Source organism: Anomaloglossus baeobatrachus, chromosome 2 (genome assembly GCF_048569485.1).
Source record: "Anomaloglossus baeobatrachus isolate aAnoBae1 chromosome 2, aAnoBae1.hap1, whole genome shotgun sequence".
NCBI lineage: Eukaryota > Metazoa > Chordata > Amphibia > Anura > Aromobatidae > Anomaloglossus > Anomaloglossus baeobatrachus.
The window spans coordinates 800059919-800078182 of NC_134354.1; the positions used below are offsets into that span (position 1 = coordinate 800059919).

General features: G+C 54.6%; 1 protein-coding gene across 2 annotated transcripts in view; it reads right to left on the reverse strand.

Annotated features, from left to right (window-relative positions):
- The window catches only part of ARFIP2 (ARF interacting protein 2), a 117148-nt gene extending 98890 nt beyond the window's left edge, over positions 1-18258 (reverse strand). The window contains exon 1 of one of the 2 annotated variants that reach the window (XM_075337733.1): positions 14929-18258. In XM_075337733.1, coding sequence (XP_075193848.1) covers positions 14929-14960 — 32 coding nt within the window. In that variant the 5' untranslated portion in view covers positions 14961-18258. The remainder of the gene's footprint in view (positions 1-14928) is intronic. The other variant, XM_075337731.1, reaches the window with a different exon arrangement.
- Positions 18259-18264: the final 6 nt, after the last annotated feature.

The following is an 18264-nucleotide window of genomic DNA, read 5'->3' on the forward strand; positions in this document are numbered from 1 at the left end:
CACACACGGGGCAGGGGCACTGACACACACGGGGGGGCACCGACACACACGGGGGGGCACCGACACACACGGGGGGCACCGACACACACGGGGGGCACCGACACACACGGGGGGCACCGACACACACGGGGGGGCACCGACACACACGGGGGGGGCACCGACACACACGGGGGGGGCACCGACACACACGGGGGGGGCACCGACACACACGGGGGGGGCACCGACACACACGGGGGGGGCACCGACACACACGGGGGGGGGCACCGACACACACGGGGGGGGCACCGACACACACGGGGGGGGCACCGACACACACGGGGGGGGCACCGACACACACGGGGGGGGCACCGACACACACGGGGGGGGGCACCGACACACACGGGGGGGGCACCGACACACACGGGGAGGGGCACCGACACACGGGGAGGGGCACCGACACACGGGGAGGGGCACCGACACACGGGGAGGGGCACCGACACACGGGGAGGGGCACCGACACACGGGGAGGGGGGGGCACCGACACACGGGAGGGGGGGGGCACCGACACACGGGAGGGGGGGGGGGGCACCGACACACGGGAGGGGGGGGGGGCACCGACACACGGGAGGGGGGGGCACCGACACACGGGAGGGGGGGGCACCGACACACGGGAGGGGGGGGGGGGGGCACCGACACACGGGGCAGGGGCACCGACACACGGGACAGGGGCACCGACACACGGGGCAGGGGCACCGACACACGGGGCAGGGGCACCGACACACGGGGCAGGGGCACCGACACACGGGGCAGGGGCACCGACACACGGGGCAGGGGCACCGACACACGGGGCAGGGGCACCGACACACGGGGCAGGGGCACCGACACACGGGGCAGGGGCACCGACACACGGGGCAGGGGCACCGACACACGGGGCACAGTACTTCTAGTTGGAGGATGTGGGCTAGGTTGTCAGTTGCCTCCAGTGGCACTGAAGTGACGGACACCGCAAGGGGCAGCAGCATAAGGGCATCTGCTGCCTCCTGACCCGACGCTCTGAGATATTCTCTTCTACTCCTGATCTCGCGAGGTCCACAGTGATATAGCTAATGTTTCGTACTACAGCGCTCTACCCCTTGTTCCCATAGTGATGACATTTTTTCCTACCATGCCCTAATGACTGTTCAGCCAAAAATCAGGGAACAAGGGTTTATGGTGTTCCCATCTAAACAGGCCGGCAATCACTCACTGCACAATCAGAAAGCTTGTTCGTCAGGTGCGTTGATTTTTAAGGGGCTACCAATGATGGCTCTCAGCGGCGCAGCCTCTGGTGAGCTCCCTCTGGTGCGCTCCCTCTGGTGCGCTCCCTCTGGTGCGCTCCCTCTGGTGCGCTCCCTCTGGTGCGCTCCCTCTGGTGCGCTCCCTCTGGTGAGCAGCCTCTGGTGAGCAGCCTCTGGTGTGCAGCCTCTGGTGAGCAGCCTCTGCTGCGGACCCTCTGCTGCGGACCCTCTGCTGCGGACCCTCTGCTGCGGACCCTCTGCTGCGGACCCTCTGCTGCGGACCCTCTGCTGCGGACCCTCTGCTGCGCTGCTGATCATGAGGCTGTGCAGAACGATGGCATCGCTCAGTGCGGATAATTCGGGTCAGACTGTCTACGCTGCCTTTCATGTAGCCGCAGTTGTGCCGAGAACACCAGCTTCCCTCGCTCTACTCACCAAAAATCATCTCAGTCCCTACGGTCTCCTCCACAGGGGTCACCCTTGTGGTCCAGTGGGTCCACTCCTACTGCTGCTCACCCCAACTCCAGCGAGTGGTACAGTGTGCGCAGGCCTTGGCCTCCGCGGACTCACCCGCTCGCTTCCAGCGCTGCACCAGGAGATGTCGCAGGAACAGACACTGTCCTCTGCGCACGGTGAACATACGTTTCAACAACCTTGCTCCAGCTTTTTCATCTGCATCCATCCAGTTTGCAGATAGATGATTGACAGCATCCACGCCTCGTCTGTCCGCACCACCCAAGCAATAGCGAGGGTTCATAAATCAGTGCACCCTGCACTTTCAACTTTCAGCCACCAGTTATCTTTGGACCAGGCCAAAGTGGTTTTCCTGATGTTGCACCTCGGCATGGAGGCTCTCGCTGGGTAAACCCAACCCTGTGGTGGGAGAGACCTGGCCACAGCCCGGCGCACACATCCGTACAGACGGCGCGCACACATCCGTACAGACGGCGCGCACACATCCAGATGTATGCATGCCTTGAGCAGCCGTTCGAGGGTGACTATGTATGCACTCGATGCAAGCATGTTGCGTATTTGGAAGCCAAGGTAACTGATCTAAATAAGCAGTTTGCAACACTAAGGGGCATTGCAAACCTGGAGAGGAGTTTAGAGCTCACTGAGCTTTCTCTGGCTGGGGCCAGTGATATGGAGGAGGGTGGAAGTGGGGAAGATCAGGACCCAGAGGTAGGTAGCTGGGTAACAGTTAGAAGAAGAGGTAGGGGGAAAAGTGTCAGGGAGCCTAGTCCAGACCTGGCACAACCTAGTAAATATGCCTGTTTGGCTGATATTAGGAATGCAGGGCCAGGACTAGGGTCACTACAGCAGGACATTGCCCCTAGCAACCAGGAAAACGACTGCTGTAGGAAGGAGGGAAATAGGAGTGCAGCAAAGGCCAGACATATGTTGGTGGTAGGGGACTCTATCATTTGGCGGACAGACAGGGTCATCTGTCGCCGAGACCGTGAATGCCGAACAGTGTGTTGTCTGCCGGGTGCTCAGGTTCGGCATATTGTGGATCGGATAGACAGATTGCTGGGTGGGGCTGGGGAAAACCCAGCGGTCATGGTGCACATTGGTACTAATGACAAAGTTAGAGGCAGGTGGAAGGTCCTTAAAAACGATTACAGGGAACTAGGAGAGAAGCTGAAGTCCAGGACCTCCAAGGTGGTGTTTTCAGAAATACTACCGGTGCCACGAGCGTCACTAGAAAGACAGCGGGAGCTTAGGGAGATAAATATGTGGCTTAGAAATTGGTGCAGAAAGGAAGGGTTCGGGTTCATGGAGAACTGGGCCGACTTCTCAGTCGGCTACAGGCTCTGCGGTAGGGACGGGCTGCACCTCAATGGGGAAGGTGCAGCTGTGCTGGGGGAGAAAATGGTCAGACGGATGGAGGAGCTTTTAAACTAGGATCGGGGGAGGGGGGGGGGGGAGGGAGGGTAGTGGAGCAAATAAGGGGATAGATAGAGCAGATAGAGACAGGGAGACGGTAGGGGTCAATGAAGGATTAGGGGGGGGATGGGACATACAAGGAACGTAGGGAGGCTAGGAGTAATAAAGGTGTTAATAGGATTAAATGTCTACTGGCAAATGCAAGAAGTCTTGCAAACAAAATGAATCAATTGGAGACTCTTATGTCAACCATGGATTATGATGTGGTGGGCATTACGGAAACCTGGCTGGATGAAAGCCATGACTGGGTGACAAACATACAGGGTTATAGTACATTTAGGAGGGACAGGAAAGGCCAAAAAGGTGGTGGGGTGTGTATATTTATCAAATCTAACCTAAAACCTGTGTTGTATGATGACATTGAGGGGAACAGCAACAATGTAGAGTCAGTATGGGTAAATGTACATGGGGAGGAGAATAATGGAAAAATGCTAATTGCAGTTTGCTATAAGCCTCCTAACATACCTGAACAAATAGAGGGTGAAATGCTGGAACAAATTGAAAAGGCAGCTAATAATAATAACGGGTTCTTATTATGGGGGATTTCAACTATCCAGACATACAGTGGGACATAGAATCTTCTGGTTGTGCTAAAAGCTGTAAATTCTTATCTACCATTCAAGACCATTTCCTCTCTCAGATGGTAGATGAACCGACCAGGGGAGATAATCTGCAGGATCTGGTCCTGTCAAATAGACCGGATACAATTTCAGATCTACAGGTCCGGGAGCACTTGGGCACCAGCGATCATAATATGGTAAGCTTCAACATAATATTCAATAGAACATTTCAAAGGGGAAATGCTAAAACCTGGAATTTTAGGAAAGCTGATTTCAACAAATTAAGGGAAGAGCTTAAATGTGTAGATTGGGACAAAGTCATGGTAACTGGGGATACTGAACATAAATGGGGTAAGTTTAAGGATATACTACTAGAGTCCTGTAAAAAACGTATACCCTCTGGTAATAAAATGGCCAGGAATAAAAAGAAACCACTATGGATAAATAAGACTGTACAAAGTATAATAAAACAAAAACAAAGGGCGTTTAACATCTTAAAGGCTGAGAATACAGAAATAGCATTGCAGGAGTATAAAGATATCAATAGGAAATGTAAAAAAGAAATCAAACAAGCAAAATTAGCTACTGAAACAAAGATCGCCGATGACATTAAAATAAATCCCAAAATCTTTTATAAATACATTAATGCCAAAAGGAAAACAAAGGATAGTATCGGCCCCTTAAAATATAATAACATGTTATAGAGGACAAACAAAAGACTGAGATATTAAATAGGCATTTCTCATCTGTGTTCACCAAGGAACTGACTGTACCAGGGATCATTCAACAAGTGAAAAATCAAAGTCCACCACCCGATATTAATTTAACACAAGAAGAAGTACGCCTTCTCTGAGTAAATTAGGCTGCTTTCACACCTCCGGTTTCTGCAATGCGGCACAATCCGGCACTTTGCAGGAAAATCGAAACCGTTTCTTTTTTGCTGCCGGTTGCGTTTTTCCTGCATAGACTTTAATTAGTGCCGCATTGTGCCGCATGGCCTTGCGTTCGGTCCGGTTTTTGCTGCATGCGGCAGGTTTAGCCGATGCGGCGGCCGGATGGAACGTTGCCTGGCACGTTTTTTCGTGCGGCAAAAAAAAACGCATCGCGCCGCATCCAGCCGATGCGGCGCATTTTTCAATGCATGCCTATAGCAGCCGGATGCGGCAAAAAACGCATCCGGCCGCCGCATGTGGTTTTTGCCACTGCGCATGCTCAGTAGCATGCCGCAAGCGGCAAAAACCGGACGGGCCGCATGGGAAGAACTTATGCAAAGGATGCGGTGTTTTCAAACATTGACAAATCCCCAGGGCCTGGTGGCATTCACCCACGAATATTGAGGGAATTGAGCTCCGTAATTGACAGACCGCTGTATCTCATCTTCTTAGATCGCTTGTAACAGGGTTGGTGCCTCAGGATTGGAGGATTGCTGATGTGGTACCGATATTTAAGAAAGGTTAGAGGGTAGATCCAGGCAACTACCGTCCAGTAAGCCTGACATCAGTAGTATGCAAAGTTTTTGAGGGCATTTTAAGGGATGACATGCAAAAATATATTGCAGAAAATGATATAATAACTGACAGACAGCATGGATTCATGAAAGATAAGTCGTGTCTGACCAACCTGTTGGGGTTCTATGAGGGGGTAAGTTCAAACCTGGATATTGGTAATGCAGCTGATGGGGTTTATCTGGACTTTGCAAAGGCATTTGCTCCTGTACCACATAATAGCCTTATACTAAAGCTCCAGAAGCAAGGACTAGGGAAAACTATATGCAACTGGGTAAGGAACTGGCTAAAAGATAGGAAACAAAGAGTAGTCATAAATGGTACATTCTCTAAATGGGCCATAGTCAGCAGTGGGGTGCCGCAGGGATCTGTACTGGGAGCAGTGGGGACCGCAGGGATCTGTACTGGGAGCAGTGGGGGCCGCAGGGATCTGTACTGGGAGCAGTGGGGACCGCAGGGATCTGTACTGGGAGCAGTGGGGACCGCAGGGATCTGTACTGGGAGCAGTGGGGAGCGCAGGGATCTGTACTGGGAGCAGTGGGGAGCGCAGGGACCTGTACTGGGAGCAGTGGGGGCTGCAGGGATCTGTACTGGGAGCAGTGGGGAGCGCAGGGATCTGTACTGGGAGCAGTGGGGGCCGCAGGGATCTGTACTGGGAGCAGTGGGGAGCGCAGGGATCTGTACTGGGAGCAGTGGGGGCCGCAGGGGTCTGTACTGGGAGCAGTGGGGGCCGCAGGGATCTGTACTGGGAGCAGTGGGGGCCGCAGGGATCTGTACTGGGAGCAGTGGAGGCCGCAGGGATCTGTACTGGGAGCAGTGGGGGTCGCAGGGATCTGTACTGGGAGCAGTGGGGGCCGCAGGGATCTGTACTGGGAGCAGTGGAGGCCGCAGGGATCTGTACTGGGAGCAGTGGGGGCCGCAGGGATCTGTACTGGGAGCAGTGGGGGCCGCAGGGATCTGTACTGGGAGCAGTGGGGGCCGCAGGGATCTGTACTGGGAGCAGTGGGGGCCGCAGGGATCTGTACTGGGAGCAGTGGAGGCCGCAGGGATCTGTACTGGGAGCAGTGGAGGCCGCAGGGATCTGTACTGGGAGCAGTGGGGGCCGCAGGGATCTGTACTGGGAGCAGTGGAGGCCGCAGGGATCTGTACTGGGAGCAGTGGGGGCCGCAGGGATCTGTACTGGGAGCAGTGGGGGCCGCAGGGATCTGTACTGGGAGCAGTGGGGGCCGCAGGGATCTGTACTGGGAGCAGTGGGGGCCGCAGGGATCTGTACTGGAAGCAGTGGGGACCGCAGGGATCTGTACTGGAAGCAGTGGGGGCCGCAGGGATCTGTACTGGGAGCAGTGGGGGCCGCAGGGATCTGTACTGGGAGCAGTGGGGGCCGCAGGGATCTGTACTGGGAGCAGTGGGGGCCGCAGGGATCTGTACTGGGAGCAGTGGGGGCCGCAGAGATCTGTACTGGGAGCAGTGGGTGCCGCAGGGATCTGTACTGGGAGCAGTGGGGGCCGCAGGGATCTGTACTGGGAGCAGTGGGGGCCGCAGGGATCTGTACTGGAAGCAGTGGGGACCGCAGGGATCTGTACTGGAAGCAGTGGGGACCGCAGAGATCTGTACTGGAAGCAGTGGGGACCGCAGGGATCTGTACTGGGAGCAGTGGAGGCCGCAGGGATCTGTACTGGGAGCAGTGGGGACCGCAGGGATCTGTACTGGGAGCAGTGGGGGCCGCAGGGATCTGTACTGGGAGCAGTGGGGAGCGCAGGGATCTGTACTGGGAGCAGTGGGGACCGCAGGGATCTGTACTGGGAGCAGTGGGGGCCGCAGGGATCTGTACTGGGAGCAGTGGGGGCCGCAGGGATCTGTACTGGGAGCAGTGGGGAGCGCAGGGATCTGTACTGGGAGCAGTGGGGGCCGCAGGGATCTGTACTGGGAGCAGTGGGGGCCGCAGGGATCTGTACTGGGAGCAGTGGGGAGCGCAGGGATCTGTACTGGGAGCAGTGGGGGCCGCAGGGATCTGTGCTGGGAGCAGTGGGGGCCGCAGGGATCTGTACTGGGAGCAGTGGGGAGCGCAGGGATCTGTACTGGGAGCAGTGGGGAGCGCAGGGATCTGTACTGGGAGCAGTGGGGAGTGCAGGGGTCTGTACTGGGAGCAGTGGGGACCGCAGGGATCTGTGCTTGGACCGATTCTTTTTAATCTCTTTATTAATGACCTTGTGGATGGGATTGATAGTAAAGTGTCAGTCTTTGCTGATGACACCAAACTATGTAGGATATTAAAAACTGACCTTGATAGTATAATATTACAAAACGATCTGGATAAGATGTCAGAATGGGCAGATACTTGGCAAATGAGATTTAATGTTGATAAATGTAAAGTAATGCCCCTAGGACGGAGTAATCCTATAGCTGCGTATACATTAAATGGAAGTAAACTCGGGACTACAGAACAGGAGAAGGACTTGGGTATTCTCATTACAAATAAGCTGAGCAGCAGCATCAATGTCAGGCAGCAGCTGCTAAAGCAAACAAGATTTTAGGCTGTATAAAAAGAGAGATTAGATCCCGGGATCCCAACGTATTGTTACCCCTCTATAAATCACTTGTAAGGCCACATCTGGAATACGGGATCCAGTTTTGGGCTCCACATTTTATAAAGGACATTCAGAAGTTACAGTCAGTTCAAAGGCGGCAACTAGATTACTACAAGGAATGGAGGCCGCCCGTATGGTAAGTAACGGAGGCCGCCCGTATTGTAAGTAACGGACGCCGCCCGTATGATGAGGAACGGAGGCCGCCCGTATGATGAGGAACGGAGGCCGCCCGTATGATGAGGAACGGAGGCCGCCCGTATGATGAGGAACGGAGGCCGCCCGTATGATGAGGAACGGAGGCCGCCCGTATGATGAGGAACGGAGGCCGCCCGTATGATGAGGAACGGAGGCCGCCCGTATGATGAGGAACGGAGGCCGCCCGTATGATGAGTAACGGAGGCCGCCCGTATGATGAGTAACGGAGGCCGCCCGTATGATGAGTAACGGAGGCCGCCCGTATGATGAGTAACGGAGGCCGCCCGTATGATGAGTAACGGAGGCCGCCCGTATGATGAGTAACGGAGGCCGCCCGTATGATGAGTAACGGAGGCCGCCCGTATGATGAGTAACGGAGGCCGCCCGTATGATGAGGAACGGAGGCCGCCCGTATGATGAGGAACGGAGGCCGCCCGTATGATGAGGAACGGAGGCCGCCCGTATGATGAGGAACGGAGGCCGCCCGTATGATGAGGAACGGAGGCCGCCCGTATGATGAGGAACGGAGGCCGCCCGTATGATGAGGAGTGGAGGCCGCCCGTATGATGAGAGGTTGAAAAAGTTAGATTTGTTTAGCTTAGAAAAAAGACGTCTCAGAGGAGATCTCATTTATATGTATAAATACATGTGTGGTCAATATAAAGGACGGCGCAGGACTTATTCCTTCCACAGACAATACTAAGGACCAGGGGCAGTCACTGCGGGGGGAAGACAATACTAAGGACCAGGGGCACTCACTGCGGGGGGAAGACAATACTAAGGACCAGGGGCACTCACTGCGGGGGGAAGACAATACTAAGGACCAGGGGCAGTCACTGCGGGGGAAGACAATACTAAGGACCAGGGGGCAGTCACTGCGGGGGAAGACAATACTAAGGACCAGGGGCAGTCACTGCGGGGGAAGACAATACTAAGGACCAGGGGCAGTCACTGCGGGGGAAGACAATACTAAGGACCAGGGGCACTCACTGCGGGGGAAGACAATACTAAGGACCAGGGGCAGTCACTGCGGGGGAAGACAATACTAAGGACCAGGGGCAGTCACTGCGGGGGAAGACAATACTAAGGACCAGGGGCAGTCACTGCGGGGGAAGACAATACTAAGGACCAGGGGCAGTCACTGCGAGTGGAAGACAATACTAAGGACCAGGGGCAGTCACTGCGGGGGGAAGACAATACTAAGGACCAGGGGCAGTCACTGCGGGGGGAAGACAATACTAAGGACCAGGGGCAGTCACTGCGGGGGGAAGACAATACTAAGGACCAGGGGCAGTCACTGCGGGGGAAGACAATACTAAGGACCAGGGGCAGTCACTGCGGGGGGAAGACAATACTAAGGACCAGGGGCAGTCACTGCGGGGGAAGACAATACTAAGGACCAGGGGCAGTCACTGCGGGGGAAGACAATACTAAGGACCAGGGGCAGTCACTGCGGGGGAAGACAATACTAAGGACCAGGGGCAGTCACTGCGAGTGGAAGACAATACTAAGGACCAGGGGCAGTCACTGCGGGGGGAAGACAATACTAAGGACCAGGGGCAGTCACTGCGGGGGGAAGACAATACTAAGGACCAGGGGCAGTCACTGCGGGGGGAAGACAATACTAAGGACCAGGGGCAGTCACTGCGGGGGAAGACAATACTAAGGACCAGGGGCAGTCACTGCGGGGGGAAGACAATACTAAGGACCAGGGGCAGTCACTGCGGGGGAAGACAATACTAAGGACCAGGGGCAGTCACTGCGGGGGAAGACAATACTAAGGACCAGGGGCAGTCACTGCGGGGGAAGACAATACTAAGGACCAGGGGACACTCACTGCGGGGGGAAGACAATACTAAGGACCAGGGGCAGTCACTGCGGGGGAAGACAATACTAAGGACCAGGGGGCAGTCACTGCGGGGGAAGACAATACTAAGGACCAGGGGCAGTCACTGCGGGGGAAGACAATACTAAGGACCAGGGGCAGTCACTGCGGGGGAAGACAATACTAAGGACCAGGGGCACTCACTGCGGGGGAAGACAATACTAAGGACCAGGGGCAGTCACTGCGGGGGAAGACAATACTAAGGACCAGGGGCAGTCACTGCGGGGGAAGACAATACTAAGGACCAGGGGCAGTCACTGCGGGGGAAGACAATACTAAGGACCAGGGGCAGTCACTGCGAGTGGAAGACAATACTAAGGACCAGGGGCAGTCACTGCGGAGGGAAGACAATACTAAGGACCAGGGGCAGTCACTGCGGGGGGAAGACAATACTAAGGACCAGGGGCAGTCACTGCGGGGGGAAGACAATACTAAGGACCAGGGGCAGTCACTGCGGGGGAAGACAATACTAAGGTCCAGGGGCAGTCACTGCGGGGGAAGACAATACTAAGGACCAGGGGCAGTCACTGCGGGGGAAGACAATACTAAGGACCAGGGGCAGTCACTGCGGGGGAAGACAATACTAAGGACCAGGGGCAGTCACTGCGGGGGAAGACAATACTAAGGACCAGGGGCAGTCACTGCGGGGGAAGACAATACTAAGGACCAGGGGCAGTCACTGCGGGGGAAGACAATACTAAGGACCAGGGGCAGTCACTGCGGGGGAAGACAATACTAAGGACCAGGGGCAGTCACTGCGAGTGGAAGACAATACTAAGGACCAGGGGCAGTCACTGCGGGGGAAGACAATACTAAGGACCAGGGGCAGTCACTGCGGGGGGAAGACAATACTAAGGACCAGGGGCAGTCACTGCGGGGGAAGACAATACTAAGGACCAGGGGCAGTCACTGCGGGGGAAGACAATACTAAGGACCAGGGGCAGTCACTGCGGGGGAAGACAATACTAAGGACCAGGGGCAGTCACTGCGGGGGAAGACAATACTAAGGACCAGGGGCAGTCACTGCGGGGGAAGACAATACTAAGGACCAGGGGCAGTCACTGCGGGGGAAGACAATACTAAGGACCAGGGGCAGTCACTGCGGGGGAAGACAATACTAAGGACCAGGGGCAGTCACTGCGGGGGAAGACAATACTAAGGACCAGGGGCAGTCACTGCGGGGGAAGACAATACTAAGGACCAGGGGCATACACTGCGGGGGAAGACAATACTAAGGACCAGGGGCAGTCACTGCGGGGGAAGACAATACTAAGGACCAGGGGCAGTCACTGCGGGGGAAGACAATACTAAGGACCAGGGGCAGTCACTGCGGGGGAAGACAATACTAAGGACCAGGGGCACTCACTGCGGGGGAAGACAATACTAAGGACCAGGGGCAGTCACTGCGGGGGAAGACAATACTAAGGACCAGGGGCAGTCACTGCGGGGGAAGACAATACTAAGGACCAGGGGCAGTCACTGCGGGGGAAGACAATACTAAGGACCAGGGGCAGTCACTGCGGGGGAAGACAATACTAAGGACCAGGGGCAGTCACTGCGGGGGAAGACAATACTAAGGACCAGGGGCACTCACTGCGGGGGAAGACAATACTAAGGACCAGGGGGCAGTCACTGCGGGGGGAAGACAATACTAAGGACCAGGGGCAGTCACTGCGGGGGAAGACAATACTAAGGACCAGGGGCAGTCACTGCGGGGGAAGACAATACTAAGGACCAGGGGCAGTCACTGCGGGGGAAGACAATACTAAGGACCAGGGGCACTCACTGCGGGGGGAAGACAATACTAAGGACCAGGGGGCAGTCACTGCGGGGGAAGACAATACTAAGGACCAGGGGACACTCACTGCGGGGGGAAGACAATACTAAGGACCAGGGGCAGTCACTGCGGGGGAAGACAATACTAAGGACCAGGGGCACTCACTGCGGGGGAAGACAATACTAAGGACCAGGGACACTCACTGCAGGGGAAGACAATACTAAGGACCAGGGGCAGTCACTGCGGGGGAAGACAATACTAAGGACCAGGGGGCACTCACTGCAGGGGAAGACAATACTAAGGACCAGGGGCAGTCACTGCGGGGGGAAGACAATACTAAGGACTAGGGGCAGTCACTGCGGGGGAAGACAATACTAAGGACCAGGGGGCACTCACTGCGGGGGGAGACAATACTAAGGACCAGGGGCACTCACTGCGGGGGAAGACAATACTAAGGACCAGGGGCAGTCACTGCGGGGGGAAGACAATACTAAGGACTAGGGGCATACACTGCGGGGGAAGACAATACTAAGGACCAGGGGCAGTCTCTGCGGGGGGAAGACAATACTAAGGACCAGGGGCAGTCACTGCGGGGGAAGACAATACTAAGGACCAGGGGCAGTCACTGCGGGGGAGACAATACTAAGGACCAGGGGCAGTCACTGCGGGGGAAGACAATACTAAGGACCAGGGGCAGTCACTGCGGGGGAAGACAATACTAAGGACCAGGGGCAGTCACTGCGGGGGGAAGACAATAATAAGGACCAGGGGCAGTCACTGCGGGGGGAAGACAATACTAAGGACCAGGGGCAGTCACTGCGGGGGAAGACAATACTAAGGACCAGGGGCAGTCACTGCGGGGGGAAGACAATACTAAGGACCAGGGGCAGTCACTGCGGGGGAAGACAATACGAAGGACCAGGGGCAGTCACTGTGGGGGAAGACAATACGAAGGACCAGGGGCAGTCACTGCGGGGGAGACAATACTAAGGACCAGGGGCAGTCACTGCGGGGGAGACAATACTAAGGACCAGGGGCAGTCACTGCGGGGGAGACAATACTAAGGACCAGGGGCAGTCACTGCGGGGGAAGACAATACTAAGGACCAGGGGGCAGTCACTGCGGGGGAAGACAATACTAAGGACCAGGGGCAGTCACTGCGGGGGAAGACAATACTAAGGACCAGGGGCACTCACTGCGGGGGAAGACAATACTAAGGACCAGGGGCAGTCACTGAGGGGGGAAGACAATACTAAGGACCAGGGGCAGTCACTGCGGGGGAAGACAATACTAAGGACCAGGGGCACTCACTGCGGGGGAAGACAATACTAAGGACCAGGGGCACTCACTGCGGGGGAAGACAATACTAAGGACCAGGGGCAGTCACTGCGGGGGAAGACAATACTAAGGACCAGGGGCAGTCACTGCGGGGGGAAGACAATACTAAGGACCAGGGGCAGTCACTGCGGGGGAAGACAATACTAAGGACCAGGGGCAGTCACTGCGGGGGGAAGACAATACTAAGGACCAGGGACACTCACTGCGGGGGAAGACAATACTAAGGACCAGGGGCAGTCACTGCGGGGGGAGACAATACTAAGGACCAGGGGCAGTCACTGCGGGGGGAAGACAATACTAAGGACCAGGGGGCACTCACTGCGGGGGAAGAAAAGCGATTCCGACAGCTGAATAGGAAAGGGTTCTTTACAGTTAGAGCGGTCAGACTGTGGAATGCGACCACAAGAGGTAGTAATGGCAGACACTATAACAGCTTTATATCAGGGGGAGGATTCCTCAGTGCACAGCATTGTGGGTTATAAGTGACTTAGTGACTAAATGTAGAACTGGTGGAGGAAGAGGAACGAGATGGACCTAGGGCTTTTTTCAACCTAAGTAACTATGTAACTATGTAACACCCGTACAGACAGGGCACGCAGCCGTACAGACAGGGCACGCAGCCGTACAGACAGGGCACGCACCCGTACAGACAGCGCACGCACCCGTACAGACAGCGCACGCACCCGTACAGACAGCGCACGCACCCGTACAGACAGCGCACGCACCCGTACAGACAGCGCACGCACCCGTACAGACAGCGCACGCACCCGTACAGACAGCGCACGCACCCGTACAGACAGCGCACGCACCCGTACAGACAGCGCACACATCCGTACAGACAGGGCACACATCCGTACAGACAGCGCACACATCCGTACAGACAGCGCACGCATCCGTACAGACAGGGCACGCACCCGTACAGACAGGGCACGCACCCGTACAGACAGGGCACGCACCCGTACAGACAGTACAGCTTTATACACAGAAGTCTATGAATTGTGAGCTGCGGCTTCATTCAGTACCTTGTAGGACCACCTTTCTCTGTCATGTATTTGTATTCAGCAACTCCCCCCCCCGCGGAGTCAGTACTTGTAGGACCACCTTTCTCTGTCTTTTGGGGTCTCTCCAGCTTTGCTCATCTAGAGGTGACATTTTCCCCTTCTCTCTCTCAGTGAGATTGGATGGAGACGTCTGATCTCGGTGGATTTGGTTTGGACGGTGACTGCACCGGTCACATACAGGAATATGGTGAAATCTAAACCCTCCATTGTAGATCTGCAGGATGTTAAGAATCATTGTCCTGCTGGGAGGGGAAGCTACGCCCCGGTTTCGCGTCTCCCGCTGCCTCTCAGGTTTTCCTCCAGGATTGCCCTGTATTTAGCTCCATTCATCTTCCCGTCACCTCTGAGCAGCTTCCCTGCCCCGGCTGGAGAAAAGCCTCCCCACAGCAGGATGCTGCCTCCACCATGTATGACGGTGGGGAGGTTGTTCTCAGGGTGATGTGCAGGGTTAGTGTTTTGCATTTAGCCCAGTTCCCCTTTGCTCTCCTCTGACCGCAGCACCTTCCTCCACTGCTCACTGCGCCCCCTACATGTCATGTGGAAGGAGGTGACTCCAGGGATGAATACTAATGCACGTCACACTTTTCAGATTTCTATATAGAAAATATTTAGAGAACCGGACAAACACTTCTACTAAGTGTCACATAAATTCTAATAAATACATGCAAATTGTGAGAGTGTAACGTGAAAATGTGGAAAGGTTCATGGGGTGTGAATACTTTTTCAAGGTCCTGACTGTGTATAGAGCTGTGTACACTCATGTGGTGCTCTCTCATCAGACTGAGGACTGTCTCTGGTGTGAGGGGTCAGGTTTACCTTATGGCTGAGGATGTCTCAGATCCAGTCATACACCAAGTGTCATGTCTCTTGTCATCATCAGCAGACGTCTCTTATGGTGCTAGAGAGGAGGTGACGGCCGGGGGTGCAGTCTATGTGAGGCTGTCTCCAGACGTGGAGGTATCTGGGGTGCAGTCTATGTGAGGCCGGCTGTCTCTGGGTGCAGGCGTCCCGCTCTCGTGGCTCTATCTTCCCGGCTGTCTCTGGGTGCAGGCGTCCCGCTCTCGTGGCTCTATCTTCCCGGCTGTCTCTGGGTGCAGGCGTCCCGCTCTCGTGGCTCTATCTTCCCGGCTGTCTCTGGGTGCAGGCGTCCCGCTCTCGTGGCTCTATCTTCCCGGCTGTCTCTGGGTGCAGGCGTCCCGCTCTCGTGGCTCTATCTTCCCGGCTGTCTCTTGGTGCAGGCTCTATCTTCCCGGCTGTCTCTGGGTGCAGGCTCTATCTTCCCGGCTGTCTCTGGGTGCAGGCGTCCCGCTCTCGTGGCTCTATCTTCCCGGCTGTCTCTGGGTGCAGGCGTCCCGCTCTCGTGGCTCTATCTTCCCGGCTGTCTCTGTAATGCTCGGTCGTTAGCTGAGCTTTCTCCAATATTTGAGGTCTCTTTTGACCCTATCGGCCTCCTGCTGCAGTCTCCATGACAGTAGATGTCTCTCTGACCCGGCCTGTCTCTGGGCGCAGTTTCTATAAGATCCTGGGGGTCGCGTCCTCTCACAGCCGGCTGCAGTCTATTAATTTGGGTGTCTCTTATAATGCTGTGTGTCTATGTGCAGTCTCTCTTCTGTATGTGCAGTCTCTCTCCTGTGAGTGCAGTCTCTTTTCTTTCTATAGGAGCAGTCTTTCTTGAATAGGTGCTGTCTCCTTCCTCTGAGTGCAGTCTCTCCTCTATGTGCAGTCTCTCTCCTGTATAGACAGCCTCTTCTATAGGTGCAGTCTTTCCTCTGAGTGCACTCTCTTTCCTCTGTAGATGCAGTCTCTCCTGTATAGGCAGCCTCTTCTGTAGATGCAGTCTCTCTTCTATAGATGCAGTCTCTCCTCTATGTGCAGTCTCCTCTGTAGGTGCAGTCTTTCTCCTATAGGTGCAGTCTCTTCTATAGATGCAGTCTCTTCTATAGATGCAGTCTCCTCTGTATGTGCAGTCTCCTCTATAGGTGCAGTCTTTCTCCTATAGGTGGAGTCTCTTTCTCCTATAGGTGCAGTCTCTTCTGTAGATGCAGTCTCTTCTATACGTGCAGTCTCTTCTATAGGTGCAGTCTCCTCTGTATGTGCAATCTTTCCTCTATAGGTGCAGTCTCTTCTGTAGATGCAGTCTCCTCTATAGGTGCAGTCTCTTCTATAGGTGCAGTCTCTTCTATAGGTGCAGTCTCTTCTATAGATGCAGTCTCTTCTATAGATGCAGTCTCTTCTATAGATGCAGTCTCCTCTGTATGTGCAGTCTCCTCTATAGGTGCAGTCTTTCTCCTATAGGTGGAGTCTCTTTCTCCTATAGGTGCAGGCTCTTCTGTAGATGCAGTCTCTTCTATAGGTGCAGTCTCTTCTATAGGTGCAGTCTCCTCTGTATGTGCAATCTTTCCTCTATAGGTGCAGTCTCTTCTGTAGATGCAGTCTCCTCTATAGGTGCAGTCTCTTCTATAGGTACAGTCTCTTCTATAGGTGGAGTCTCTTTCTCCTATAGGTGCAGTCTCTTCTATAGGTGCAGTCTCTTCTATAGGTGCAGTCTCCTCTGTATGTGCAATCTTTCCTCTATAGGTGCAGTCTCTTCTGTAGATGCAGTCTCCTCTATAGGTGCAGTCTCTTCTATAGGTGCAGTCTCCTCTGTATGTGCAATCTTTCCTCTATAGGTGCAGTCTCTTCTGTAGATGCAGTCTCCTCTATAGGTGCAGTCTCTTCTATAGGTACAGTCTCTTCTATAGGTGGAGTCTCTTTCTCCTATAGGTGCAGTCTCTTCTATAGGTGCAGTCTCTTCTATAGGTGGAGTCTCTTTCTTCTATAGGTGCAGTCTCCTCTGTATGTGCAATCTTTCCTCTATAGGTGCAGTCTCTTCTGTAGATGCAGTCTCCTCTATAGGTGCAGTCTCTTCTATAGGTGCAGTCTCTTCTATAGATGCAGTCTCTTCTATAGATGCAGTCTCTTCTATAGATGCAGTCTCCTCTGTATGTGCAGTCTCCTCTATAGGTGCAGTCTCCTCTATAGGTGCAGTCTTTCTCCTATAGGTGGAGTCTCTTTCTCCTATAGGTGCAGTCTCTTCTGTAGATGCAGTCTCTTCTATAGGTGCAGTCTCCTCTGTATGTGCAATCTTTCCTCTATAGGTGCAGTCTCTTCTGTAGATGCAGTCTCTTCTATAGGTGCAGTCTCTTCTATAGGTGCAGTCTCCTCTGTATGTGCAATCTTTCCTCTATAGGTGCAGTCTCTTCTGTAGATGCAGTCTCCTCTATAGGTGCAGTCTCTTCTATAGGTACAGTCTCTTCTATAGGTGGAGTCTCTTCTATAGGTGGAGTCTCTTTCTCCTATAGGTGCAGTCTCTTCTATAGGTGCAGTCTCTTCTATAGGTGGAGTCTCTTTCTCCTATAGATGCAGTCTCTTCTATAGGTGGAGTCTCTTTCTCCTATAGGTGCAGTCTCTTCTATAGGTGCAGTCTCTTCTATAGGTGCAGTCTCTTCTATAGGTGGAGTCTCTTTCTTCTATAGGTGCAGTCTCTTCTATAGGTGCAGTCTCTTCTATAGGTGCAGTCTCTTCTATAGGTGCAGTCTCTTCTATAGGTGGAGTCTCTTTCTTCTATAGGTGCAGTCTCTTCTATAGGTGCAGTCTCTTCTATAGGTGCAGTGTCTTCTCTATCTGCACTCTCTTTCTCCTATAGGTGCAGTCTCTTCTATAGGTGCAGTCTCTTCTATAGGTGCAGTCTCTTCTATAGGTGCAGTCTCCTCTGTATAGTTGCAGTCTCTTCTCTATCTGCACTCTCTTTCTCCTATAGATGCAGTCTCTTCTATAGGTGCAGTCTCTTCTATAGGTGCAGTCTCTTCTATAGGTGCAGTCTCTTCTATAGGTGCAGTCTCCTCTGTATGTGCAGTCTCTTCTCTATCTGCACTCTCTTTCTCCTATAGATGCAGTCTCTTATGTATGTGCAGTCTTTCTCCTATAGGTGCAGTCTCCTGAGAGGCCGGCCGTCTCCAGGCTGTGTCTCCGGGGTCCCGGCAGTGTGTCGGTCGCCGCCGGCCTCAGCTGTCTCATCACCACAAGTCTCGCTCTCTAATCTGCTGTCTCTGGTGGGCGGAGCCTCCTGACAGCTGTCTAATCGGCCGGAAGTTGACAGATAATCCGGAAGTG